We start from the raw sequence: 27,377 nt of genomic DNA, 5'->3' as shown, positions 1-27,377 counted from the left end.
AAATTGTTATTCCTGTGATGGAACCTCCACTGGTATTATTCTTTTGGCAGCCGAGACTTCAGGGGATTCTCACTAAGAAAACCAGCAGTCCTTTAATCATACATTGTAAGAGCATTTGTGATGCTTTGCAGGGAGCCTTTCTTCCAAGATTTTCCTATTGGTTTCCTTCCTGAGCACAATAGGTTCAAGATGGCTAATGTTGTTTCCTAGTTATGCCAAGAACCTCCTGAATGCCACTGGGCATCCAACGTGAAGACGGATGGCAAAATATCAAATGTGAATGTCTCATTTTAAATGGGGACTCCCACAATCATGTTATTTTTGGGAGAGCAGCTCTCTGGCTCCATGGATATCACTTGAACGGAGTAGCCACATTCTTCTGCAGCTCTTGCTCGATCCAGATCCACCAAGCACATGCACTGTTTTCCTGAAATACAGTCAGATGGTATCATGAGACACCCTTTCACTAGCAGGACAATTTCAGTTTGTTTAAGGGAATTTATATAGTGACAAAATCTGCAGGTACTATGGAGCATGCTTTGTACCCTTAAGTCTTGTTTAGTTTCTTTCAATCTAATTCTTGATCAGTGTGGAAAGATGATGGTGACAAAAACATGGCACTTCATATATTTGCCTCTGCTAATAATTTAAAGAATGTTAACCTTTTCAAATGTATTTATAAGCAAATCTCAAATTAGAGCCTCAGACTGTATTTCCTACTTTGGTGAAAAATACATTTAAAGACCTTTTCTCTGCTTTCCCTGTAAAACTACATTATCTGTAAATTGTGGAAAAAAAATTTGCCTTTAAGAATATTTAAAATAACATGCTGATTAAGGGGTGTTAGCTTTTCCAGCTGAAGTTTTTTAGGGCTATAAAGAAGTGAGAAATGAAAAATATTTGAGAACATTCTCAATCACATGCCTTTTATTTCAGGTGGAAATGTAATGTTGAGTGTAGTATACTCTTAATTTTCCGAGCTCCTGTACCTCTATAAAATAGTGGTATTGTATTTCCTTTACAATCTTTGGAAGACAAAAGAGGAAACTTGACTGGCAAGAAAAGCAGTTAATTTGTTTTCCTTTGGCAAACATAAACTTTAAAAGTAGCTTGGGAAAAATGATTTGGGGCTGAATATATTCAAAGCCATGATTTACTTTTATACTTTCAATTGCTCTAAATTCAATATATAAGCTTCTTCATCCTCCTGGAAAAAGATCACTGACTATGCAGAACTTCATTTGATTTTTCCTAAACAATTATAATAATGTGTCAACACTGAATGACAGTGGAAACTGATAAATTAAACAACTGCAGAAATGAAGACAGATCACCAAAATAGGAAAGTTCTGTGAACAACAGAATCCTCACAGAAAAAAATAGTGGAAGGTGAAATCAGTAGGTAAGAATTAGCAATGAGAGACTCACACTTAAAATGCTTATTTTGTACATTTTCCTTAAAAGGGCCCATTCCACAAAGAATAAACTGTGTTAGAAATGATATAAAAAGAGATGTCTAGAATTCCATTTAGGCTAAATCATCCCTTCTTCATTAACAGCCTTATGGCTGACATTCCTTTTTTTCCCTTAAAATATTGTCTTTCCTTTAAGACATCTGTAAATGTTTCTCCCATCTACTTTTTAGTTTAAAATGAAACACACTCTGTCAGAATGGGATGCTCTACATTCCTTAAGTACCCACCCAGGGTTTACATTGCAGCTCATTTATCCTTGGCTTTGATCCCAGTCCAGTTAATTTTTCCTTTTCCATTATGTAGAAGAATTTCATGTTTTCACATGTTGAAGTGTCTCTACAACTAAAATTTAACTGCTGGTAGTCTACCTTTGTGGGCCTGGGGAGTTTCCTAAAAATGTTCACAGAACACAGGAATGGCCTGTGTAAAGCAGAGGTATAGACGTGACAGCTTTCTCTCAATGTGATTCCCCCTGTTCTTCCCATTGCCAAATGCCCCCACCCCCCGCCACTCTAGCAACTTCCCTGCCAGCTACTCCCCTTTAGTTTGATACCTAAACCACACATCTACCATATACCCATCCATCCACCACACTAATTATGTCTTCATTGGATTGCTATCATTTGACTGTATTCTCTGGAAAGCATGTGTTGGAAATTGAATCCCCAATGCAATAGTGTTAGGAAGTGGGGCCTAATGTGAGGTGATTAGGCCAAGAGGGTGGAGTGAATGAATTAATACCATTATCATGGTAGTGGGTTCATTATCTAGAGTGTGGCTCCTTATAAAAGGACAAGTTCAGCCTTCTCTTGCTCTCTCTCTCTTGCCATGTAATGCCTTTCATCATGTTATGATGCAGGAAGAAGACCCTCACCAGATGCCAGCCCCTTGATCTTGGACTTCCTAGCCTCCAGAAATGTGAGTAAAATAAAAATCTGTTCATTATAAATTACCCAGTCTATGGTACTGTGTTATAGCAGTGCAAAAACAGACTAAGACATGGGTCTAGTGAATGGAGTCTTATCAAATGTATGTTCGATTAACTCAAAGTGTTGGAGATGGGAAAAGGAGGAGCAAGAAGGAAAGGCATTGAAAGACAGAGGTTGCAGGCAGGAGAGAATGAGTTCTTTTCAAATGTTTACGCTGCAGACAGTGAGAAAGAGAAGGAATCATTTACTCCTTCAGTCTCAGGTCTCAGGTCACCAAGTGTGAGCATCTTGCTATGCTGCCTTTGATTTTAGAGTTTAAAGATAACTATTTTTCATACAACTTGGTCTCTGAATGTAAGCTAACAGCTTCATCTGGTACTCAGCCAAAGAAACAACAATCTGTCTTCTATTATATCATGGAGGAAAAGGGGCTACATTGGAAATTTAGAGAAAAAATATAATGATGTCCAATGTTGGGCTTCTCTGAATAATTTTAAGATTAGTTTTGGCTGAACCCACTTATCTTAAACTCTGATGTGACACCAGTATGCTGGGAAGTAGTAACTAAAGTGGACAAAAACTTCATGTCCAGAATCAAATAATTTGGGTTCATAGTATAGCTCCATCATCTACCAGATGAAGGACCCCAGGCAAGCTTTTGTCTCAGTTTTCTTATCATTAAAATGTAAATAATAGTACTACCCCATATGTATATTTGTAAGAATTTACCGAGATAACAGGCGAGAACATTTAGCTCAGTGCTTAAATGTGTAACTATTAACTGCTATTATTCTTTTAAATGTGATTTCTTTTTCTAAAGTGAAGTCTTCAATAAATCAATTACTTATTAAACTTGAAATGTTTCTGTGGTCTTCCAACTTACGTAATGTTTAATATTGTCAAACAAATTGGTCTATGATAAATAATACACAAGTATCCTTTTTCCTGAGAAAGAACATCATCATCCCTGTGTATACATTTTATAATGCATCAATTTTGGTGTATATAGTTGACTTTTTAATCTTTATTATTTTCTTTCGTGGTTTTTGATAGATCTTGCAGTTTGTTCATAACAATAAGAGATTTAATGTAAGAATACTACTCAATGTACAAACATTCAAAATACATTTAAAAGTATTAAAGTTAACCAAAATAGGATAAAATGTTATAGTTACAATACCCTTTTCAATATGAATTAAGTTTTTTGGGGAAGAACATATTTAGTTTCTCATTGAAAAATAGACTTCATGTTGCTAAATTTTTCCCATACAGACTTGGTCCAATCATTCCCAGTCATATTGTGCATAATACACTCAACAGCTGCTCTGTGAAAACACATACCTATGAGCCTTCGTTGGGGTGGGAGCTGGACAGCTGTCTGGTCTGCAAATCTGCACAGAATCATGTGTTCCTAAAAGAAAAAGCAATAGAATGTGGGTTTACTTTTATCTTCTGCTTCAAAGTTATAAAAACAACCACCAAAAAAAAAAAAAATACCTCATTTTTCTGGAGTTCAACATTGTTTAACTGAATAAAGTACTGCACAAATAGTATTTTTTAAAAAAGTAAACTTTCAGAAGATGCTAAATAATTTCTTCCCTTCAAGTACACTGTATTTTTCTGTTTTGTTTTGAGACAGTCTCACTGTCGCCCAGGCTGGAGTGCAGTGGTGTGATCTCAGCTCACTGCAACCTTTGCCTACCAGACTCCCAGTGGTTCTCATGCCTCAGCTTCCGTGTAGTTGGGACTATAGGCACATGGCACCGCATCTGGCTAATTTTTTGTATTTTTTTTTTTTTTTAGTAGAGACGGGGTTTCACCATGTAGGCCACGCTGGTCTGGAACTCCTGGCCTCAGGTGATCCGCCCGCCTTGGCCTTCCAAAGTCCTGTAATTAACAGGCATGAGCCACCATGCCGAGCCGGCCCAGATGCAGTTCTTAAGAATAGAGGCACAGAAAATTCTCAGCGTCATTTTGCCCAGTTGCTTTTAGCTGAAATATAAAAATATGGTTACATTTTGCTATTATAATGTGTTAAATTAAAAGACTAAAAATTCACTTATATTCTTCTTTTATAAAATTTATTTGAAACTCTGGAATGTGGTTCCAGGCAGTCTTGCTAAGTGTAAGTGGCTTTTCTTTTCTGTTTTTTTTTTTTTTTTTTTTTTGACATGGAGTTTTGCTCTGTTGCCCAGGCTTGAGTGCAGTGGTGTAATCTTGGCTCACTGCAACCTCCGTCTCCTGGATTCAAGCAATTCTCCTGCCCCAACCTCCTGAATAGCTGGCACTATAGGTGCATGCCACCATGTTGGCTAATTTTTGTATTTACTTTTTTTTTTTTAGTAGAGACAGGGTTTCATCATGTTGGCCAGGCTGGTTTCGAACTCCTGACCTTGTGATCTGCCCACCTTGGCCTCCCAAAATGCTGGGATTACAGGCATGAGGCACTGCGCCTGGCAAGCTAAGTGGCTTTTCATTCTATCAGAGGAAAAGGAAGCAATGCAGATCACTGTGTGGCTTCTGTAGTTTTCTGGGATATCCAGCAAGGTGGTAGCTAGTTCTTGACTTGTCCTGACTCTTCCTTTCACTCAGTCCTTTTAGAGGAGAGAAGCCTGAATCTCTTTCTCTCACTCCAAAAGGCTGCAGAAGTGTATCCCTTTCTGCTTTAAGACAAACTGTAAAGACAGCCTGAGGTAAGCACCTGATTATTACTTCTGCTTAACAATCTTAGGAAAGAGTGCATTAATGAAAAAAGAAAAGAAGGCTTTAAAATCAGAGTTGATGATTTTGCACAGTACTCTTAAATCTGCATGTAGCCAAAAGTGAGTGATTAGGCAGAGTCGAAATGAAGCAATGATCCCACGACAACTGTTCATTCAGAACAGCTGTTGTTTCTAAGTGTGTACATAATCTCACCTGTCAGCTTAGCAAACAGGTTAAACTCAGATTCATCATTTGTTCCTTTAGTATTCTATACATTAAATTTGAAGCCTCCATTTTTAATAAGTGAAATGACTGTGGCAATGTTGGTTTTTTAAAAGGGATATCTTTTAAAAGGGATAATTAAAAAAAATTAATGCTAACTATAAAATTTCATGACAGTGGGTGAGAAATGGTTTCAATTAATAACTTTAACTCCCCACAAACTAACAGGCATCAATGAAGGGAGAGAAGGATAATTTAGAATTACATGACTTAAAGAAACAGTGTGCACTCTGTCCTCATGATGTTTGCAAATTAAGATTCATTTTATATAACGGTAATGTCAAGGCAATCGCAATCTCAGATAAGATTCAGTTCTCTTGTACTGATAAGTCTCACCATATTTTAGTGGAATTATTTGTGTGTGTTCTCTTTGGTCAAAATCAAGTTCTGAAAGAGCAAGGCACATGGTAGGTACTCAGTAAAGGTTGCTGTCTAAATTGAACTGTAGAGAAAAACACTTCCTAAATGAGTCTCAAGGTACTTTGGCACAAAGTTCTGAGGCCTTCAAAAGGCCAAGCAGCTTTTGGGAGTGTTGGAGAAAGAGAAGATAAAGGTTATGACTGGTATACTGGGGAGTTTCTGCTTTCTGAAAGACTCTGTGTGCCCCATCCCTACTGTAGAAATTTTACATTCTTTTCTAGTCAGGAGACCATGGGCAGCCTATCTCTTCACCACCCTTGATTTTTTCCATACATCCTCTCGTTGTTTGGTTTAACTAGCATCACTCAAGAAGGGATTAGAAACAGGGGTCTAGTTTTTGTTTTCCCAAGTTCTTTTTTCTTTTCTTTTCTTTTCTTTTCCTCTCCTCTTCCCTCTCCTCTCCTCTCCTCTCTTTCTTGAGACAGAGTGTCACTCTGTCACCTGGGCTGCAGTGGGAGTGCAATGGCACAATCTCAGCTCACTGCAACCTCTGCCTCCTAGTCTCAAGCTTAATTCTCGTGCCTCAGTCTCCTGAGTAGTTGAGATTACAGGTGTGTGTCACCACGCCCAGCTAATTTTTGTATTTTTAGTAGAGACGGGGTTTCACCATGTTGGTCAGGCTGGTCTTGAATTCTGTTCTCAAGTGATTCGCCTGCCTTGGCCTCCCAAAGTGCTGGGATTACAGGTGTGAGCCACTGCACCTGGCCTGTTTTCCCAATTTATTTTCTACTTTATTGGCATAGCCTCGTGAGAGAAAGGTGAGATGTTCTGAATGCTATGCAAATAAAGTTTCTTGGGTCCTAATGTTTCCTCCAAAATCATATATTTCCTAAAATATGTAAACTTTTAATCTAGTAGGCGAAGGCCAGCAATGTTGTGGTTTTGGCTGAAAGCATGAACACTAAAGGTTCTCCCCCTCCATATCTGTGCATATTTGTACAGGGTGCGGGGTTGGTAGGAAGGGAGGAAGGTGTGAGTAGCACGTAAGGTGGTAAGAGACAGAGTTGGAAGTGGGCATTTGAGTTATAAAGCAGGAATGAAGGAGACACAGCTGCTGAGGTGGTAACAATGAACATTTTTAGGTCACTATACCTCACTATATTTCAACTATTTGATGGAAGGGAAAGTAAAAGTCCTAAAATATAGGGGCTGGTATGTAAAATGAGTCTATGTTTTTAGTGAGTCTGTGCAAAAAGTGGCATTAACTAAGAATCCAAATGAATTTATCAACTTCTAATGGAATTATTTATATATTTTTCTCAAATATTATCATTTCTTAAATTGTATTATATCATGCTATTGACCAGTTAATTGGATAGGGGTGATGTTTAGGAAGCTAGAAACTGTTTTGATCAGATTGGTGACTAAAAACTATATGTGTTCTGACTACTTTTGGAAGACAATTCTCTGTGGGTCTCTTGTGTTTCTTCATGTTTTACAAGCAGACTGTCGTTGTTCCAGACCAGTAGTCAGCAAGGTTTGGCCCACAGGCCAAGTCTAGTCTGTGACTAGTTTTTGTGTGGCTTATGAGTTAAGAAAGTTTTTATATTTTTAAAGAGTTGTAAACCAAGAACAACAAAAACAATAAGAATGTCAAGGACAATGAAGAGGAATACTTGGAGATTTGTTGTGGCCAGCATAGTCTAAAATATTTACTATCTGACCTTTTACAAAAGAATTTTCCTCTGTTATAGATTATCTTTTCAAGCACGTTTGCAGAGTAAACAGCCTTGGAAAATATATAGTATCTCCCCCTGGAATAAAGGGCAGGTGTTAGCTGGCCCATTTGCTTCTGTCCTGTGGGAATTGGGTGGCAGAGAGTCAGTGTGAAAACAGTGGTATTGTGGCTACCACTACTGCCATGAGCAACAAACTGTCTTTTGTCTCTGACTTAGGGGTCTCATATCTTCTGCCAGCATCCACTGGCAGGCTAACTTGTTAGACTGCGAGTAGAGTTAAAATCTCAGACCCTTCACAAATCTTGTTACCTACTTGAAGAGTTAATCTGGATTTGCAAAAGAAAGAGAAAAAGAAACCCATATTAGACATTCATGAGTTATTCAATTATAACTATAGATTATTTACTCCACTAGAAATATGAGAGGGAAAAATATAAAGGATAAAAAGTGTATTAGGATGACATCTAGATCTTTTTAAGGTTACCTTGTATGATAAAGTTTTCTTGAATTGCTCACTGAAATAGAAAAAAAAAGAATTAGTCATCATTCTAAATATTAAGAGTAAAATAATCTTGAAGAAACTAAATTATATAAATAGGCTTTGTATGTAAAAAGTATAAAATGCTATGGTAAAGTAAAAACTATGCCAGTTTGAAATGCTTTTATAAAAAGATAGAAAAGTATATCATCAATATGTTATTAATTTTAAGAAATCTGTTCCACAGATTGTTTACAATGTTAGAGAAGCACTTTTTTTGTCTCTACCCCTCATGGGAACACTAAGATCCAGGTGTTTTAACATGTGGGTTTTACTGTTATTCAGATGTGGCACAGGCAACTGATCAGGAGAGGACTGCCATTGAAAAGATACTTTATTACTCACAGTTTCCCAAGAAGAGGGGGCATGCCATGTGATGAAGGGCCACATGGGGAAACACCAGTATAGGTCAGGAGGCAGAGGTTTCCATGGGAAGAAAAAGGTGAGGTAAGCAGGTTTGAGAGTGCCTAGTTTGAACAATATCAGTGAACTGAGGCATAGCGCTGTTCCTACTTGTTTGATATTTGGCCCTAGGGTAGTAGGGCGGGGGGATAGTGGTCTGGAAGTAGTAAGAGTTTGACAAAGGAGGTAGTTGTAGGGTAAGGGCTCTGGGTTGGTTGGTTTACTTATGGAAGGTATGCTTGTTCATAAGACCTTTACTATCTCTAGGAATTGGCTAGCCCTGGGAGGAACAGTCTCTCCAGGATCAGCAAATAATAAAACATCAGAAAATTTAAAAAGGCGTGATTAATACATCAGGAAATCACTGTTGTCATAGCTAATAAAGATAAACATATATTCCATAAACATTGTCTTTTATTAATGCTATAGCCTTCACTCTTAAGTCATTCAAAAACATTGACTTATACATTTGATACTAAATTTATTAGTGTCAATTAGTTTGTTTGAAACACGTACTTCTTTCCACGTACTGTAGAAACAGTATGCTATTTATAAATTCTCAACTCTATTTTTGGTGATTGAGATAGGTCTTATTCACAAAGAAACTTCTTAAAGAGATCAGTTCAAAGGACAAGGGACAACAAATGTCAGTAAATCTACATAGGTGTGAAAAAGACGGGAAGTGGTAGTAACATACTGTAAAGGTCACCAAACGCTGAGGCCAAGCCCAGGCACTGTGGTGACCTGGCCAGATGTGTGTGCACTCAAGGTGGTGCTGACATGCCAGGCCCCACCCCCACCTCAGCCGCCTCTGGACTTTGGGCACTGACGAGCATGAGAGGGAGGCCAAGGGGGGACTGAGGGCAGCTTGACATGGGCCTGTAGGCACCCCTTGGCACAAACAGCCTGGGTGCCATGGGCACCTTGGATGGTAGGTTGATGGCAACAGGAGACAGACAGGCTCCTAGGTAGAAAGGGGCAGGTCCCTGGTGAAGCCCCACCATCAATCGAGGAATGGCCCGAAGCCTGGGGCCCAGGCTGCCAGCTCTGTGGACCAAAGTGAGAACTTACAGTGCTTTTTTCAGGTCCACCCATGGCCACCCATGGCCAAATCAGCATGCACTTCCTTCCCTCTGGAGTCCATAAAAACCCCAGACTCTGCCAGACTTGGGCAGACAATGGATGACCTGCCTGCGGAAAGAAGCTACCCACTCTGGATCTCTTCTCTGCTGAGGGTTGCAGAGATGAGATGAGATGATGAGATGAGATGAGATGAGATGAGATGACCTGCCTGCAGACAGCAGCTACCCACTGTGGGTCTCCTTCCATCTGAGAGCTGAGTAGACACTGGGATTATCTGCCTATGGAGAGAAGCTACCCTCTGTGGGTCTCCTCTCGGCTGAGAGCTGAGCAGACACTGGGATGACTGTCTGTGGAGAGGAGCTACCCACTTTGTATCTCCTGAGAGCTGTACTGTTGCTCAATAAAGCACCTTTGCCTTGCTCATCCTCCAATTGTCTGTGTACCTCATTCTTACTGGATTTGGGACAAGAACTCAGGAACTGCCAAATGGCAGGACTAAGAGTTGTAACACAAACAGGGCTGACATGCCCCCTTGCCCCCAAATATACCCACTCGCCATGTTGCAAGCATGAGGAGAGAAGAGAGGAGAGAAGAGATGCGGCCCTTCGGGGAACCCAGACATAGGAGCTCCCTGAGCCAGGGCTGTGACGCCCTCTGAGGGGCTCTGTGGCTCCTGGCGTTTCCAAGCTTCTGGTTGCCACCGTGTTCCCTAGTGCTCACAGTGGAAGCTGCTTGCAGTACACCTGGTCCAGCTGCAGCCTTGCAGGGAGCCAGCACCCATGCTGGTGCCTGGAGATGCCTGCCCCACAGCAGCCAGCATGCCCGGCTGTGTGAAGTGGCCGGACCCTGTGCTCGCTCATTCATGTACCCCTCACCACTCTGTACCTGACTCACCCTTGGCAGGTGTGGGATCTGGGCTGGTAGTGCAAGCCAAGAGCAGCCTTCCAGGCTGAGTGAGCGGAATGAGCCCAGTAGGCCCAAGCAAAACTCAGGCAAAGGCACCACCAACCACAGAGGTTCCAGCTGGCAAAGCGACGCCCCAAGGATCCTGTGACATTACTACCATTATTAGCAACAGTTCATATTTATTGAGTACTTATTATTGCCACTTCTAAAGGCTTTACACATATTAAATTTTCACAAAAACTTTGAGGTAGTTATTATCATAACCCTCATTTTGCAGATGAGAAAACTAAGGCAAAAAGAGTTTAAGTAATTTGCCTTATAAAATGATAAGGAGCTAGTATTTTCCCCCAGGCACTATACTTCCAGGTCCTAAACACTTTACTGTACTTGACTGCCTCTCATAGATATTATGGTTATAGTTTTAAATTTATTCAGAAATACAGAGAGAAGTGCTAAAGCCGATAGACTTCTAGTTGCCTGACTCCTGGATAGCCTTGCTTCTAAATTTCAGCAAAAACTGGATCCAGGGGAAAAATCAGGGACAAACGTAAAGGAGTTCTTTTCCTTATACAATTTATAAACAATATTTGACATTGTGGAAAGAGGAAATGAGCTCAAAATGAAGTCATTGCAACTTTATATCAAACAAGTTTTGTGTCCTGGCTTATACCCATGTTGGTGTCTTAGGTAGAACACTAAATTTCTCACCTTTTTGGAAAATTAAACTTTGAGGTGTTCTGAATGAAACCATAACAGCAAGGGCATGTGACGAAGGAAGCCCGTGTTTTGATACAGTGCTCAATCACCATGTCTGTTGCCACTCCACAAGCATGCAATGCTACCTAGAAAATAAAACCAGGCCTTAGCACTAAGTTCCCTCTTAACTCACAGTGCAATTTTCATGCCTTTTAAATAGTTATCATTTGGCCACACCAAAGGACTACTTAGCTACACATATAAATTAATTATGAAAACTAAGCAAGTTTGAAAGGTTACACATGGAATATTGCAAATAAAGCACAGGATTCATTCAACGGAAAATCTGATGCAATTTTAGTGTGGAAAAATTAACACAAGTGGATATCTAAACTATAGCATTGTTCCAGGAACACTGGATTCGAAACGAGAATTTCGAGTCTATTACTCTGGTTGGCTGTGTAACCCTGAGCCACTTAAAATTTAGCTTCTTTGGGCCTTAATCTCTTCAACTATAAATGATGGTTAACAATACTGACATATCACAATGCTGTTGTAAAAATTAAATAAAAATGTATTTGAAAACACTTCCTCAAATGCCACACTAATATAATCTAATTGGGGCTGTATTAAAACTAATTGAGTCATATCATGTCATGCCTTTTAAGATGTTTTCACATAATAACAATCCTTAGCATTGAATGATGAGTTACAGGAACTATTTTCAATGAGTTTATTTTAAAAGGATTGAATGAAATTATGAATTAGAATAATGAGTGGGGCTTCTATAACTCATAAAAATAACTCAAAATGATTTTTAAGTGTTTTTAAAACACATATCCTTAAGTATATCTATACTTACTACAATCTTACTACAAATGAGATAATTATGAAAATTCTTAGGCCAAATAAATCCTAAATAGGACTCCGAATGAAAATCAGATGTAGGGATTCTAAAAGACGAATAACCTTTACTGGATTTTGGCAAAACAAACAAACAAAAAACACCAACACCAAAAAAAACCTCACATCTCCATTTCATTCTGAACAGACACAAATTATAATAAATTATAATCTTCCCTCACCAAACTCAGGGTAGGAAGGGGCTCTTAGGGTAAAGAGGAGATTTTCTGTAAATTTTAGAAAGTAACTTTTTTTTTTGGAGATAGAGTTTTGCTCTTGTTGCCCAGGCTGGAGTGCGATGGCACAATCTCGGCTCACCACAACCTCCGCCTCCCAGGTTCAAGCGATTCTTCTGCCTCAGCCTCCCAAGTAGCTGGGATTGCAGCATGTGCCACCACGCCTGGCTAATTTTGTATTTTTAGTAGAGATGGGGTTCCACCATGTTGGTCAGGCTGGTCTTGAACTCCCGATCTCAGCCTCCCAAAGTGCTGGGATTACAACATGAGCCACCGCGCCCAGCGAACGTAAAATATCGTAAGCCAGATGCCTCTTTTGAACTGGAAAGCTAAAAACAATACTCTATCAGGAACAGGAAAGCAAGATCTTTGTTATTTTTTATTTATCTATTTATTTATTTATTATTATACTTTAAGTTCTAGGGTACGTGTGCACAACATACAGGTTTGTTACATATGTATACATGTGCCATGTTGGTGTGCTGCACCCGTTGATCTCTGTTCTTAATTGTCCTCCTGAATTCCTCCTCCTCCTTCTAGACTTACATGAGCCACAAAGAAGTCAACAATCTCCATGTTGCTGTCATCCCACCTTTCCTGTCTCACTCTGAAAACAGCCTAGGAAGGCTGGTATCCAGTAAAGGCAGCAACAACTACAGGGAATTGGGAAAGTAAATAACCTTGATTTCTCATATGCTCCTTTTACTCAGCTTTTCAGAGTAAAAAACAGGCTAATCTTTATTTTCATGTCTAGTTGGAGAAAAATTTCATAGTAAAAATTACAGACACATCTTCCCCTGGAGGGAAAGCAAACTGACATTTACTGAGTGTTTATGTGCTGGCACTATGCTATGTGGGGTGATGGCACTCAGAACTATGCTCACAACATCCCTGAAAGACTTTATTATCTCCAATTTAGATGTGAGGAAATGAAGTCTTGGGAAATTAAGAACTTGCCCACAACAAAACAGCTACTGAGGGGCAGGAGACTGACCTCAAAGCCTGACCCCATGCATCGGACAGCTTCTCTACAAAACCCTGTTCAGGCTCTAAGCAAAAAAGAGTTTAGACGATTTACTTTTATAAGTCTCTCTTTACTTAGGTTCACATTTCTTTCACTATATGCAAAACAGTGAGTTTATTTCATTCATTTAAAGAAAATAAGTAACTTGAATAACTATTTACACAATAGTTTATAGATAATGTAGTAATTGTCTACTAATAAAAGGTTTTACTGCATCACATACTCCTAGTTTTCACTGTTATCAAATGAAACTCAAAAATGACAGGCAAATAATGAAGAGAGATATAGACCAAAAAAACCATTTGATATGGAAATTTATCATACAATAAAGGTGGTATTTCAAACCAGAGAGAAAAGATGGACTTTTTAATAAGTAATGTTTGGTTAACCAGATAGCCATATAAAAAACTAAAACTTAGATCTTTTCCTCTCATCACACATGAGAAATAAATTTTGAATGCATTAGAGATTTAAAATGCAATAAATATGAGTAAATTCCTGCACAACCAAGGGAAATGGGATGTAATTCCTAACTAAGCTAAAAATCTACGTGCAATAAGGGGTAAGGTTAATAAATGTGACAAAATAAAATTTATTTTTATTTATATATTTTTGAGATGCAGTTTTGCTCTTGTCACCCAGGCTGGAGTGCAACGGTGTGATCTTGACTCCCTGCAACCTCTGCCTCCCGAGTTCAAGCAATTCTCCTGCCTCAGCCTCCCAAGTAGCTGGGATTACAGGTGCCTGCCACCACACCCAGCTAATTTTTGTATTTTTAGTAGAGACTGGCAGAAAACCAAACCGTAAGTAAAAAGACAAATGACAAAGTAGGGAAAAGACGGACAACTTACAACACAAACAAAAGATTTATATCCTTAATATATAACAAACTTCTAAAAAGAAAGAAAAAGCCCAATAAAGTGAGAGTAAAATGAGCAAGAGATGTGAACACACAAACAAAAACAAGCAAATAGTCCTTAAACAAAAACTGGTTAATATTGCTCCAAGTAAGAGAAATAACTGTTAAGTTTTTTTTAACAAAGAGCCAAAATTTAAACTCAATCTGTCTGACGTCAAATCAAACTTCTTTTTTTAGTTCTCTATGCTCTATTTACTCTTTTCTTTAGATATGGGAAGTAAACAGGAAGTCACTGACTGGACTTCTAGACCTTGCTCCCACATTAACTTGCTAGGTGACTCTTATTTTCTCGTAGCCTCAAATTCTCCACCTGTAAAAGGAGAAGGTTGAACTGAATGATCTCTAAACTTGCCCCAGCCCAATCATTATCTCTGGCGTTGCTTTTTGAAGAAGGATTCTTAACTATAGATACCTTAGACAGAGAAGCAGGCTAGTCCCACCTGTGTACTCTTGTTCCCCTCTTTTAAAACTTTCATACAACAATATTATAGGTAATCAGCTTTAAAATTCAAATAATGCTAAAAGGTAAGCAATTATATTAAAAGCCCCTTTTTTGTACACACTGCCACACCCCTGAAAGAAAATCTGTTTACCAAAGTCAATGCTGTTCAATTCATTGGTTTACTTCCTGAAAATCTGTTTTTCTATATGATGAATGTATATTGATATCTCTTGATTTGTAAATATGAGACATTATTTATTATCTTTCTACTAGGAGAAAAGAGCTTTTGGCTTTTTATGCACATTTATACACTATCTTACCTTTTCCCATCTTTTCTCATGGCTTTGTATATACTGTTCACAGCCGAGGGAAGAGTGCTGGATATCTGCTTGTTTTTTTAACATCCAAGTCGTCCCCTACCCAAAAGCTCTGTGAAATGCTCTACAATATAATTTTCCACTGTTTGAAAATGTTCAAATAAGTGGTCAGCTCCCTTTTTCTTTCCTAGAGACATCTTTCCTGGGCTTTCTGACGTTTTACGAAAATATGGACTCAGTGCCTGTTGCCCAGCTCTTGCCCTAAGACTTCCCTCTCCCATGATACTGAAAAATTTTCTCTTGTATTGGATACCACTTAATCCTTTCTCTCATTTACTTTCTATTTTAATGAAGCACATTATCTAGTAGCTTGCTGAAAAGGGGTACGTACAATTTCCATTTTATTGAGACCTTGACTGTCGAATTTTTCTTTATTTTACTTTTTTTTTTTTTTACTAGATTGATGGATTAGCTAGGTATAGAATTTGAGATTAGAAATTTTCTGCTAGAATTTTTGAGGTGCTGTTTCACTGTCATCGAGCCTTCCACACTACTATTAAGAAGTGTGATAGCATTTTGATTATAAATTATTGTATATCACTATTTATTTTTCCCTCTGTGGAAACATTTGGGAAAATCTGTTCACCCTTGGTATTCTGAAATTTCACAACGTGCCTTGGCTTAGGCTATTTTGTAAGTTAACTTTATCAAGAGAAATGCATTCTTAATTATTAACACATTTTCCTATATTTTCTTTGATGTTTTCCTCCCTACCACATACCAGTTTTCTTTTTCTGGTCCTGCTATTGCTGAGGTATTTGATTCCTGGACTAAATCTCTAATTAAAAAATTTGCTTCTTTCCAGTTTCATTTTTTTCTTCATTTTTTTTTTCAAGTGGTATGCTATATTTCTTTTTATTTATTTATTTTTTTATTTTTTTTATTATACTTTAAGTTCTAGGGTACATGTGCATAACGTGCAGGTTTGTTACATATGTATACTTGTGCCATGTTGGCTATATTTCTTTTAAAAAATACTTTATCTCTTAATTTTTAATTTGTTTTCAATTTTAGCTAACATACTTTTATTTTTCAAGACATCCTTTCTTGTTCTCTGATCATTCACTCTTTTTCTTTTTTATTATATCCTCATTTCACTAATGTATTATCTTCTCTTGTCTCTCCTTGACTAAAACCCTTTATCATGTTTGTTGCTTTGGTCTTGATATGGTTTGACTATGTCCCCACCCAAATCTCATCTTGAATTGTAGCTCCCCTATTTCCCAAGTGTCATGGAAGGGACCCAGTGGGAGGTAACTGAATGATGGGGGTGGATCTTTCCCATGCTGTTCTCATGATAGTGAATAAATCTCATGAAATCTGATGGTTTTAAAAAGGGGAGTTCCCCAGCACATGCACTTGTCTGCCACCATGTAAGAAATGACTTTGCTCTTCATTTGCCTTCCTCCATGATTGTGAGGCCTCCCTAGCCATGTAGAACTGTGAATCAATTAAACCTCTTTCCTTTATAAATTACTCAGTCTTGAGTATGTCTTTATTAGCAGTGTGAGAACAGACTAATACAGGTCTCTATCTTCCATTTTGGAAGTTTTCCATGTTTGGTATTCCTTTAGCTGTTCATATTAAAGAGTAAACCACTAAAAAGTTGATTGGAAGTTCTGAATGAAAGCGTAAGGCTTTGAAAACTGGTGGGCTTCACTAGTGACTGGGTGATCAAAAAGCCTGGACAGGTGCCTTTTTTTTTTTTTTTTAAATTATAGCTGCAGTATCGGTAGTTCTTTTCTCTGGGGATAGTTCTGCTTCTACAGAGGGGAATCTTTTGATCCTGATGATTGTGGAAATGATCCTGGTTTCTGTGGTTCTGGAATTAGAAGGCAGATGGGTAGGGAAGAGATCTATCCGTCAGTATGCAGATTCTCATTTAATTCTTATTCTTGGTATGGCACATCACCGTTGCCCTTCTCTATGCCTGATATCTCTATACTTGGTGCCTCTCTGGTTCAATTTCTTCATAAAATAAACTTCCTGTCTCTCTTAGTAGCTGGGGAGAGGTAGTTTCTTGTTTACACAAGATGAGAGCAGGAATCTTGTCTCTAAATAACATTTTTAATTAAACATGATTTCAGTCCCTCCCTATTCATTTCCTCTGAGGTTTCACATGTCCTGAATTCCTAAACTTTTCTGGGATTCTGTGGGAGCAAAGTGGTTTGCATCCTGACAGCCTTCTTGCCACTCCATCTGGCATGCATTTCAACTTTATCTTCCTTCTCTTCTACTCAATAACTTACCATTTTTCTTCAATCTGCTTTTCACCTTCTCACTTCATATTGTAATTCAAGTTATAGAATGTTGAATATAGCTACATCGTAGATAGAGTTTGATTTTTCTGATTCTTATTCTTATTTAGGGATCTGAACGTTTTCGGGGAGAAGTGGGGTTGAAATACCTCTATTTGCTATTTTCATCTCAGAAGTCCCCTATTTTGCCTTAATGATTTTTAGAAAGCGTGCCTGCAGGATATATAATTTCTCAAGGTCCTTATCTTTTAAAACAAGGATTATATAATTACTCATCAAAAATGTTACGAAGTACAGTCTATAATTGCATGCTTCTTTTAATTGTATACTAACATACCTATATGAATAGAAATGAGCTTATAATTAAGTAGTCAGCCCTTATGAGTCATAAACAATAATTAAAAATTATGTTGTGGGCAAAACAGCAAAAAGCAAATACCAATAACTAGAAAATTAAACTGTTTTTTGAGATTTCCATATACATGTTAATGAATAGAAAGGATTCACCAATACTGTTAGAAATCAGTACCTTATCATCTGGTTGAAATGACTGTTTGTTATTGTTGAAATTTTCCAACTAAACATGTTGGTGGCAGGCTGTTTAGCCTTCATACAGTTTTTGTTTTTAATGCAAAATGATCATTTTTCCATAGTCATGGCCCTTTATGTAATACTATTTGCAAATAAATATTTGTAATATTGTTTGAGAGCATGGGTATTAATATACATATTATAACATTTAATAATTTAAAAAGACTTCGTTGTTTCTAAGTCTTAAAATTCTTTCATTAAAATCTTGTTTATACTATTAATTTTTATATCTAAAGAAAAATAATAAATGAAAAAAATAAAGCATTTACTAAGCAAAGATAAATGCTAACTAAGCCCTTACTGAAATATCACAAAACCATGAATTTATGCAGTTTTAATGCATTTCTAATATCTGGTTATTCTGCTTTCCTCTCTAGCCACACTATTTTTTAAATTTGTGTGTGTGTATTTTACTGAACAGCCACACTGTTTTTACTGGAATGCATTTAACACAGGAGTTAGAACCTCTGATACATTTAGTCTGATTTACCTAGTGACAATACCTCAATTACTCTCCTAGGCAAATTATATTCTTCAGAGTGAATCTACTTTTAATTTAACCTTCTAAGCAATTTTAATCCATTTTCTATACACCTTGACAAGGGTAATTATGAAAGGAAAAAAGTCATTATAGATGTATTACGAAATGCAGAGAAAAATTTCACTTCCAAAGAGATATATACATTTTTAGTTGGCGTTAGTAAATTATACACTTGGAAGTTACAAGAATATGCTAGAGTGATTTCGTATCTGTAAGTCATGAAGGGCCAAGAGACAGATGAACCAGACATAGGCTGGAAATTCCATGCTTTGCGAGGTAAATAAATATGTAGCAGTCCACATTTACTTGCTACCATTCTGTCTGGTGTACTAGTAATACCTGGACTGGTTTAATGGCTTGTTTCATGGGAGAAGCTCTAAACTTTACCTCAACATTTATGTAAAGTTAAAGCTGTATAGGTATATTTTTAATTTGAATTTTCTAGATTACATGTCTCCATTTTCCTGAATTTCCTTATTAATAGCCAGGCTTATGCAAACAGAAGTCAACTATAGATCGTGTCTACAAAGGAAACAAATAGCATACTTTTTAGGTTGGAAAAAAATTACAGTAAACCCCAAAATTTGCAGTAGTCAATATTTAAGAAGTAAACTTCACTGGGTAAAAATCAGAAATACTATAAAAGGTCTGAATTACTTAAGTTGATAAAAGTTCTACCTAGACAACCGCATGTTTATATGAACATATGTAATTAGAAAGGATGTCAGTAAGAACCTTTCTGGAAAGTGGTTTGGCGAATGCATCAAAATTCTTAAAGGATGCACAAAATATCCATCATAGTAATAATTGCATTATAACAATGAGAAAATAAAAGTATGATTAAAAAGGTAAAAGACTGTATTCAGTCAATGCAGGATCTATGTAGTATAGTCTTAACAATGTTCATATATGTGTAAAATATGCATTTATATGCGTGCATAAATATATAAACACTAAAGATTTTGACAGTATTTGCCACTTGATAATAGGCATATTATAGGTTATTTCTTCTTTATATTATTATATATTTTTCTGTATTACTATCAAAATGTATATTCCTATCAAAATCAGAAAAAAAATTATTTAAAGCAAATAGAAATAGCAGCAACACTAACATGTTCATAAAACTCAAATTCTACAAGAAAGAATAAAACCCTGGGGTTTAATGCTCAGGCAGAAATACATATCTTAGGGATTTTTCATAATATCAAATAATAACAATTTGATCCAAAGGTTTAGAAACACGATCAATATACTTTCTCTCTTGGAATCTGAAAATACATGTAAATATAAAATCTTAGCTAAAAAACATCACAAGGCAATGCTTGTATTTAGAGATTACTAACAAGTTATTTTTATTTTCTTTTCTTCTTTTTTCTTTTCCTTCATTGTCTTCTAGAAATGCAGAATAAACCAAGGAAAGTCATGTTCATCAGAATCAATTACTCAATTATTAACCAGTTTTAAGCACTTGCTACTGGGGATTCTGTAGTGAAGAAAATAAAGTTCTGGTCTGATAGAGTAGCCAATGTTATCTCTATTATGTAATGACGAAGTGCTATGAATAAAATAATATTCATTAATATGCTATATTTCATAGATAATATAAGTATACAAAATTATAGATTTATTTGTTTAGCAAGGAACACAAAATTATCTTTATTATTTACTCTAAGGCATGTAATTTTTCTTATTTAGCTAAAGAAATTGAAATTACTTGATTACTTACTCCAATATTAAACATCCCAGTAAAATATTCCATATTTGCTTGAATGAACCAAATGTTGCTTAAACCCAGTTCATCACTTCTCTTCTTAGCACGAATTAATGATAATTCCTTGTTTTCTATTAATGTAACCTAGATTTTACCCAGAAAACAATAGTATATTTAGTAACATAACTCAGACATTAGGCAAAGCATTATTACTATATTTCATAGCTTTAATAATGTAGAACGTATTATCATGGAGCCTCTCTCTATTCTGTGGCAGGAAGTATGTCACATAATCTGGTACAGAAAGGAAAAATTAAAGGTCCTTGAACTATTCTTATAGCATAGTGATATAAGTGAAACAAGCAATAATAATACAGTGTAGGCCAGGTGTGGCGGCTCACGCCTGTAATCCCAACACTTTGGGAGGCCGAGGCAGGCAGATCATTTGAGGTCAGGAATTCTAGACTAGCCTGGCCAATATGGTGAAACTCTGTCTCTACTAAAAATACAAAAATTAGCTGGGTGCAGTAGTGTGCGCCTGTAGTCCCAGTTATTCGGGAGGCAGAGGCAGGATAATCGCTTGAACTCAGGAAGCAGAGGTTACAGTGAGCTGAGATCGCACCACTGTACTCCAGCCTGGGCGTCGCAGGGAGAATCTGTCTCAAAAAAAACCACCAAAAAAACAAAAACAAAAACAAAACAAAAAAAACAACCAACCAACCAACCAAACAAACAAAAAAACCAAAAACAAAACATCAAAAAATAATAATAATACAGTGTGATAAGCGTTAAATGAAAGACAAACAATGTCAACGGGAGCACTCAAACTTGATGACATGGGGAATGAATATATTAACTGAGGCCTAAAAAATGAATACAAATCAGTTGGGGAAATGGAAGAGTATTTTAGGGAGAGAAACACACATGAAGGCCCAAGATGACAAAGAATTTGGCGTGTTTGGAGAACTGAGAAAATTGGTACACAATTTCCAGGGCACAGTCTGTAATGTATGGTATAGATTGGTGGGAGCAAGGCCAGAGGGCAGAGAAACCAGTTAGGAGCCTCCAGTGATAATCTAGGCAGAGAAGATGGTTTGAATGGAGAAAAATGAAAAGAATTAAGTCACTTTCATCACTATCATTCCTAGTTCTTATTTTGTTCTTATGCTTGTCTGTAAGAAAAAATCTGTTTAAAAAACCTGATACTTGATATGAAAGGCTTTCCTGACTCTATTCTAGACAAGATTACTCATTTTTGGTTTGAACCTTTCTAAGCTTCCAGAAATATTAATAAGGGAAGAAAAGATACTACATCCCTGACTCTGCTTCTCAGAATTTTACTCTGTGAGCTCTCTTCCTCCTACTCAATCACAAAAGTGTTGCTTTACTTAATAATAAAACAAACACCTGCCTCTTCTCCCAGGAGTCCTTATTTATTTTCCTATTTATTCTCTAAGCAAAGAAAAATAAAAGAATGCTGTTCCCTGTCCCCTTGTCATCATTCTGTTACATGTTATTCTGGCCAGTCTACTAATTCTTCCACATTTTTTTCTCCCGGAAGTATTCATTATAATTAGTTCACACCTTCAAGAGGGCTCACAGCAAAGACTCTGTTGCAGTTGAGTTTGTATTAAAAACAAAACAAAACAAAAATAAAAATAAACAGACTTTCATGCTAAAAAGTGGTCACAGTGAGGAACTGATTTAACATGGCAGAGGACTAAAATCAGCACAAAATTCTAAGAAATTGTGGCAATGATTGAATACATTATGATATATTTACTTGAAAATATATTTGGTACTCTCTGAAATATGATGATATGTAAAACTATTAGCAATAGGGGAAAAACATTTATGATACAATATTGAGTGAAAGCAAGGGAAAATTTTGTTTGCATTTTTAAAATTTGCAACAATAAGCATCCATATGGACAATGACTTAATGAGAATAAGAAAAGCAAAGCATTTTGATGGATCACGTATTGTAGGTTTGGGGTTTTTTTTTTTTCTTTAAAAAATTTTGCTATTGTTATAATTTCGATGCAATGCATCTAAATCAAGATACCAAAAGAACATGCTCAGCAAGTTTCAGAGGTCAGTATTTCCATTTAAAATTACATTGAAAATTAAACTAGTTGAATCATAATTATTTTATTTAGCAATAAAATAGCTATTTCTTTGAAAAATTACTTAAACCTATAAACCTCTTAAAAATTGATAACTGTTTTATGATCTTACTTTACTTTTTTTCCCTTAAGATTCTGAGTCTTGGAAGTTTATTTCAAAGAAAAGACAATGCCTGTGCCACATATTTGACTTGGGTGAGTGATTAGAAACCCCAGGGATAAACCACATTTGGCTAGCTGAACTGTAGAGTTTTTAAATATTTCCTTTTATCTCTTATTCTGGCTTTACCTGACATGATGGCAGCATGTGAGCAAGGACAATTCCAACATGGCCCTGAAAAAGTCAGTGAGACAAACAAATTAGCTTTGGTCTCCACAGCTTTTCCTCATTCTGAAACCACAATCTTGCCAAATAAAAATGTGACCTTGAATGTAATATAGAAAAGTCTCATAATCTTAGAAAGACTAAAAAGGATGAAAGGAGAGATATAATACCCCACCGCTGCAGAAATCCACAATTCTGTCACCAGGTTTGGCCTGATTTGTTACCACACAGACAAGGTTGTTCAACTGTTGCTGCTTCCTCAAAGCTCGATCACTGGACATTTTACCTGAGAAAGACAAGACATAAAGAACACAAAACATTATATATTTTAAGGGAACAAGAAGACACACTTAAAATAGGCTACCAGCACAGAGGAGGTGGAAGGGGGGGAAGCATACACACACAAACATACATATAAAAGAATAAATGATGAATTCCATATAACAGACTATGAGGACTAGAGGACTAGAACCTGAGATGAACTTTATTTTTGCTTGTTTTACTTTTATGTCTATTCAACATTTCTTTCAATAGCCATTTAAAGAAAATCTATGGGGAAAAATATGTCTTTTAAAGCGTGGAAATAACTGAAACACTAAATTTAGGGTCATAAACCAAGTATCCAATAAATGTTGGCAGGATGGAAAAAATAACAGTAATTGTCTTCTCCCTTTATCTTTTTTCAGAGACATATTTTAAAGAGTACCTAATTTTAACACATTGCTTAATCTCCTTATAGAGAGATCCATAACCATTAAAAATATTTTTATTGCTTAACTGACACATCCTTGAACTCTTGATTCTTCTGTGTAGGACACTGGGAAACCCTGAAACATAGGTGTTACATTATCTGAAATAAATAAGTGGTTATTGTATTTAGAGAGAAATTGGATTTTCTGTTTTCTGCTTTGAAGCTTCTTTTCCTCGTGAGTCAGACATAGAAATATAATGCAATTAGAGATTCAAGATAGGGCATTTCCAAGTATGAAATGCCTGGGGCCCCACAACATAAAAACATCTTAACTTTCCTTTCAAAACCACTAGTCAAGTCCATGAAAATATCTTCAGAAGAATGAATGAAATTATTTGTTTTTATATATTTCAAGTGCATTCTTTACAAGAGCAAAATTTAGAAAATGTAAGACACCAGATTTCCATGATATAGATAAAAAGGAAAATCCAGATAATCTTTTTGGTTTGATAAAAAATTAAACATACTGAGGTTTCCTTGCTCCTTTTTCCCAGAAAAATGGCATGACCTCTTTCTTTTCTTCTCTTGAGATAACATTTTATATGTATGGTTACTTTCAGTTATATTCATAGATTTTATGTGTTCTAGCTAGGTATAAAATATAAAATGTTATATTACAAAATATGAAATATTATATTATAAATATCTTTCCATGTCAATGCACTTGTTTCTATCTATATATTTTAATGGCTGCATAGTATTCCATTGACTATACTATAATTGAAGTACCCAATTTCCTATTGTATGATGTGAGCATCATACACAACTGATTCTTTTGTCACATCCTTCTTTAGCATGGATGAATGTAAACTTCAAATATGAAGAATATTTAAGTCAACAGTCTGATGACTTCATTCGTGAAAACAGATTCGTGTAGCTTTTAAAAGAATTATCTTCATTTTTCTCTAATAAGTGTATAATATTTAAACACAGAATAAGTAAAAGCTGTAATCCCACCTTTCATGGGTAACCACTCCTAAGAGATTTTTGTTATGACAACTTTCAAGCATCTAGCAAAACTGAAAGAATCTTAGAGTGAATGCCTTTATACCCTCCACCTTGATTCTACCATTAACAACTTACTATACTTGATTTACCATACTTCTATCCATCTTTCTATTCATTCAAATATGCCTTATATTTTTATGGCAATGCAGTTTTAATTTGCAGGAGAAAGAAAGAAGTGGGGAGGAAAGGAGGTGTCAGAAGGCAAAAAGAAAAGTACTTTGAGGCTCTTTGGAGACCTACAGTAAAAAATACCGTTATTAAATGGAGTCACCATGAAGTAAGGATTGAGCACAAACATTTCTGTCTTTGCTCTGTTTGTAGATTTCTTAACAGTTCCTAGCCAAAGAATTTTCATAAAAGAAAGTTAAAAGGAATGTTTTTGTTAAGAGTAAGGAGATAGGAAAACAATTATTAAATCAAATATCTAATATCAAGTTCTATACCACATTTGTATTAGAAATTTAGAGTTACCTAACTTCCTTAGGTCTGTTTCAAAAGCAAATGCTGATGGAGATCTGTTTTTCTTGCTAATACTGCATCTTTGCATATAAATACATGTTGAAATGAAGGTTGAAGGAAAAGAGGTACTTTTCAGGGTTGTGTTTAAGTTGAGAGACCACATGCTGCACATAATATTCACAGAGATTGAGCTAAAAATACAGCAGCAAGGTGCTCAGACGCTTTATGGAAAAGCTGCCTCTAATAAAGCATTCTCTTTGCCCATTCTAGTTCTATAAATATTATGAAGCTCCAGGAAATATGAGCAGGATCTCAAATATATTCAATAAGGTAAAGAAGTGGTATTTTGGGATACAGTATTAATTTAAAAATCAAATCCTACTTTCTATTTTTATCCAGTATCCTTGTGCATGAGACATTATTTACAAGCATAAAATTACAATCTATTTTTAGCTTGCTAAAAATGAGGGATCTCTAGTGTCATGGAAAAAGAAATCTAAGCGTAGAATGTTTTAATGCAAATGATGTAATTTGTTCTGCAATGCAATTCTTCCGCAAATGAGTTTTTTCTTTGTCTAATTCCAGTTAGGAGGTACTTGATTAGACACTTCAGTGTGGTTTGCATTGCCGGAAAATAAAGTACAGGGGTAAAGGAGCCAATTTTTAAGCAAGGGGGAAGCCATGTTAAAACACCAGCATTTTTGGTTCATCCAAAGCATCAAATAATGAAAAAAAAATCACTGGAAAATGTGCACAGGTACCACCAGCACACGTGTTCAGTGTAGTAATTTATGTCCCAAATCAGGCAGCTCTAATTTTTTTGTTTCTTAGCTTGAAATAGTAAGTATCTTACAAGTTATAACTTACTTATAAAAGAGTGCATGGATACACATTAGATGTTTTTACTAAATATTCTTTTGCTGTTTTGTTTTCAAAACATTTTTTGAGATACAGCACACCAACAATATTCTGTGTTTTTTTTTTTTTTAAATATGGAGACAAAGAAGAAAGCTAAAACTATGTTTAGAGCTTTTAAAAACACACCGAAAAGGTAAAAAAACTGAGAGCAAAGCAAATTTTTTCAACAGAGGTCAATGTTGTATACACCACTCTTTTAGAGAAGGTGTAAGACAACTGAATAGACAAGGTGGCACTAATAGAACCTTGAACAAGTGAGAGGGAAAGCGACAACCACAAATGTTAATGTTTTCAAAAGAGGTCTGATTAACAGCATTAAGAAAGACAAGCTGATGAATGGTCATTTATCATGCTTTATAGAGCAATCAACAGCAAAGCCGAGGTTCTATCCCCACAGTTGCTATGGTTTTCATGCTTGGAACAATAAGCAAGTACCTACTTACATGCCCAATATGCATCTATATGCAGAGGACACATCTCAACAGAAACGAATAAGAAGACATAGTTTCTGTCCTTAAGAAGTTAACAGTGTATTTAAGAAGAAAGTGTGTGCTAATTATGTGCAAAAGTATGTGCATTGAAGATAAAGTAGAAATGTCTTGAGACATTAGAATGGCCTTTACAGAGACTTGGGCATTTAAGGAGGATCAGAAACTTACCAGATAGAATGGGGATGGGGAAGGCGTGCCAAGAACAATATGACATATTTAGGAGAAAACTACAATTAACTCACTTGCACCTAAAAATGAGAGATCAATGGGGGAAGTAGGAGAACATCAGATTGATGTGAAAATACAGGCAGACGCAGCCAGATAGGAAATGACATTGCTTGTTGTTTGCTTCTCTGTGTCTTACCAAAAACATGGCCTTACTTTCATATTTAATGTGCTTAGAGCTGCTTAGGGACAAGTTCAATCTGAATAGACAGCACTGTTAATTTTACATTATTACAAACTAAGGTGTTCTTTTATAATGTTAGTCTGCATCATTTTTATTCTGGATATAGTATATCTGCAAATTAGATAGGATTATCCATAAAATTATCTGAGCATTGAACCCCAGTTTATGTCTCTGCCACTAAGTGATTTAATTAAAAAATAAAATTGAATCAATTGAACTCATTGAATCATTTTGAACCCCAGTGTTCTAGATCAAGAAATCTTTTGAACCCCTGTCGAATTCTCCTCACTCTCCTTCTCAGGCTCCTCTTCCCTTGTTATACCCCTGATGCACTATGCTCACCACATTCTGTCTTGTTGTTCCATAGCTAATCATTTAGCACGCTTTTCCTCAGTATATTACTAAAGTCCCTTCCAAATCTACCCATTAAAGTATCTCTCCTTTGCTTAAATACCTTTACAGGCTCCTCTCTGCCTTAAGAAAAAAATATTGATGTCTTGGCAAGAAAGCAAGGCCTTTAATGATCTGGACCCTGATTAATTTGCTAACCTTATCTGCTACTTTTGGTATTTGCCCATTGTTCCAGCCTCTCTACACAAGTGACATTTCTTTGAATGTGTCACACCTTATGAGTTAGTTCCTTTACATAATTTGTTCCCTTTGCTTAAAACCTATCTCCTTACTTTAAAACTTTAGGAACCCCATCACCTTTCCTTATTCCAGGATGAATTTAAAACATGTCTTTTGTCATAATAACAATTTTTTTAAAGAC

At 36.3% G+C, this 27,377-nt stretch overlaps 1 protein-coding gene and 1 long non-coding RNA gene across 2 annotated transcripts; one reads left to right on the top strand and one right to left on the bottom strand.

Moving 5' to 3' along the window:
• Positions 1 to 114: 114 nt before the first annotated feature.
• GSTCD (glutathione S-transferase, C-terminal domain containing) lies at positions 115 to 22,851 on the bottom strand. Its single transcript, XM_011945698.1, has 7 exons — positions 22,740 to 22,851; positions 22,534 to 22,578; positions 20,134 to 20,262; positions 11,126 to 11,259; positions 7,973 to 8,003; positions 3,746 to 3,815; positions 115 to 427 (listed from the first exon to the last, which is right to left on the bottom strand). Exons 1-7 carry the CDS (start codon positions 22,848 to 22,850, stop codon positions 291 to 293), a joined length of 657 nt encoding a protein of 218 aa, XP_011801088.1. The 5' UTR covers position 22,851; the 3' UTR covers positions 115 to 290.
• On the top strand, positions 18,764 to 25,117 carry LOC105514385. The gene is made up of 3 exons (XR_001002169.1): positions 18,764 to 18,823; positions 22,377 to 22,439; positions 25,058 to 25,117. It is a non-coding gene; the product is annotated as an uncharacterized LOC105514385 (long non-coding RNA).
• The last annotated feature ends 2,260 nt before the right edge of the window (positions 25,118 to 27,377 follow it).

The sequence above is a fragment of the Colobus angolensis genome, unplaced genomic scaffold (genome assembly GCF_000951035.1).
Source record: "Colobus angolensis palliatus isolate OR3802 unplaced genomic scaffold, Cang.pa_1.0 Scaffold244, whole genome shotgun sequence".
NCBI lineage: Eukaryota > Metazoa > Chordata > Mammalia > Primates > Cercopithecidae > Colobus > Colobus angolensis.
The sequence above is the reverse complement of the archived record's forward strand: the minus strand, read 5'-3'. Positions and strand labels throughout refer to the sequence as shown.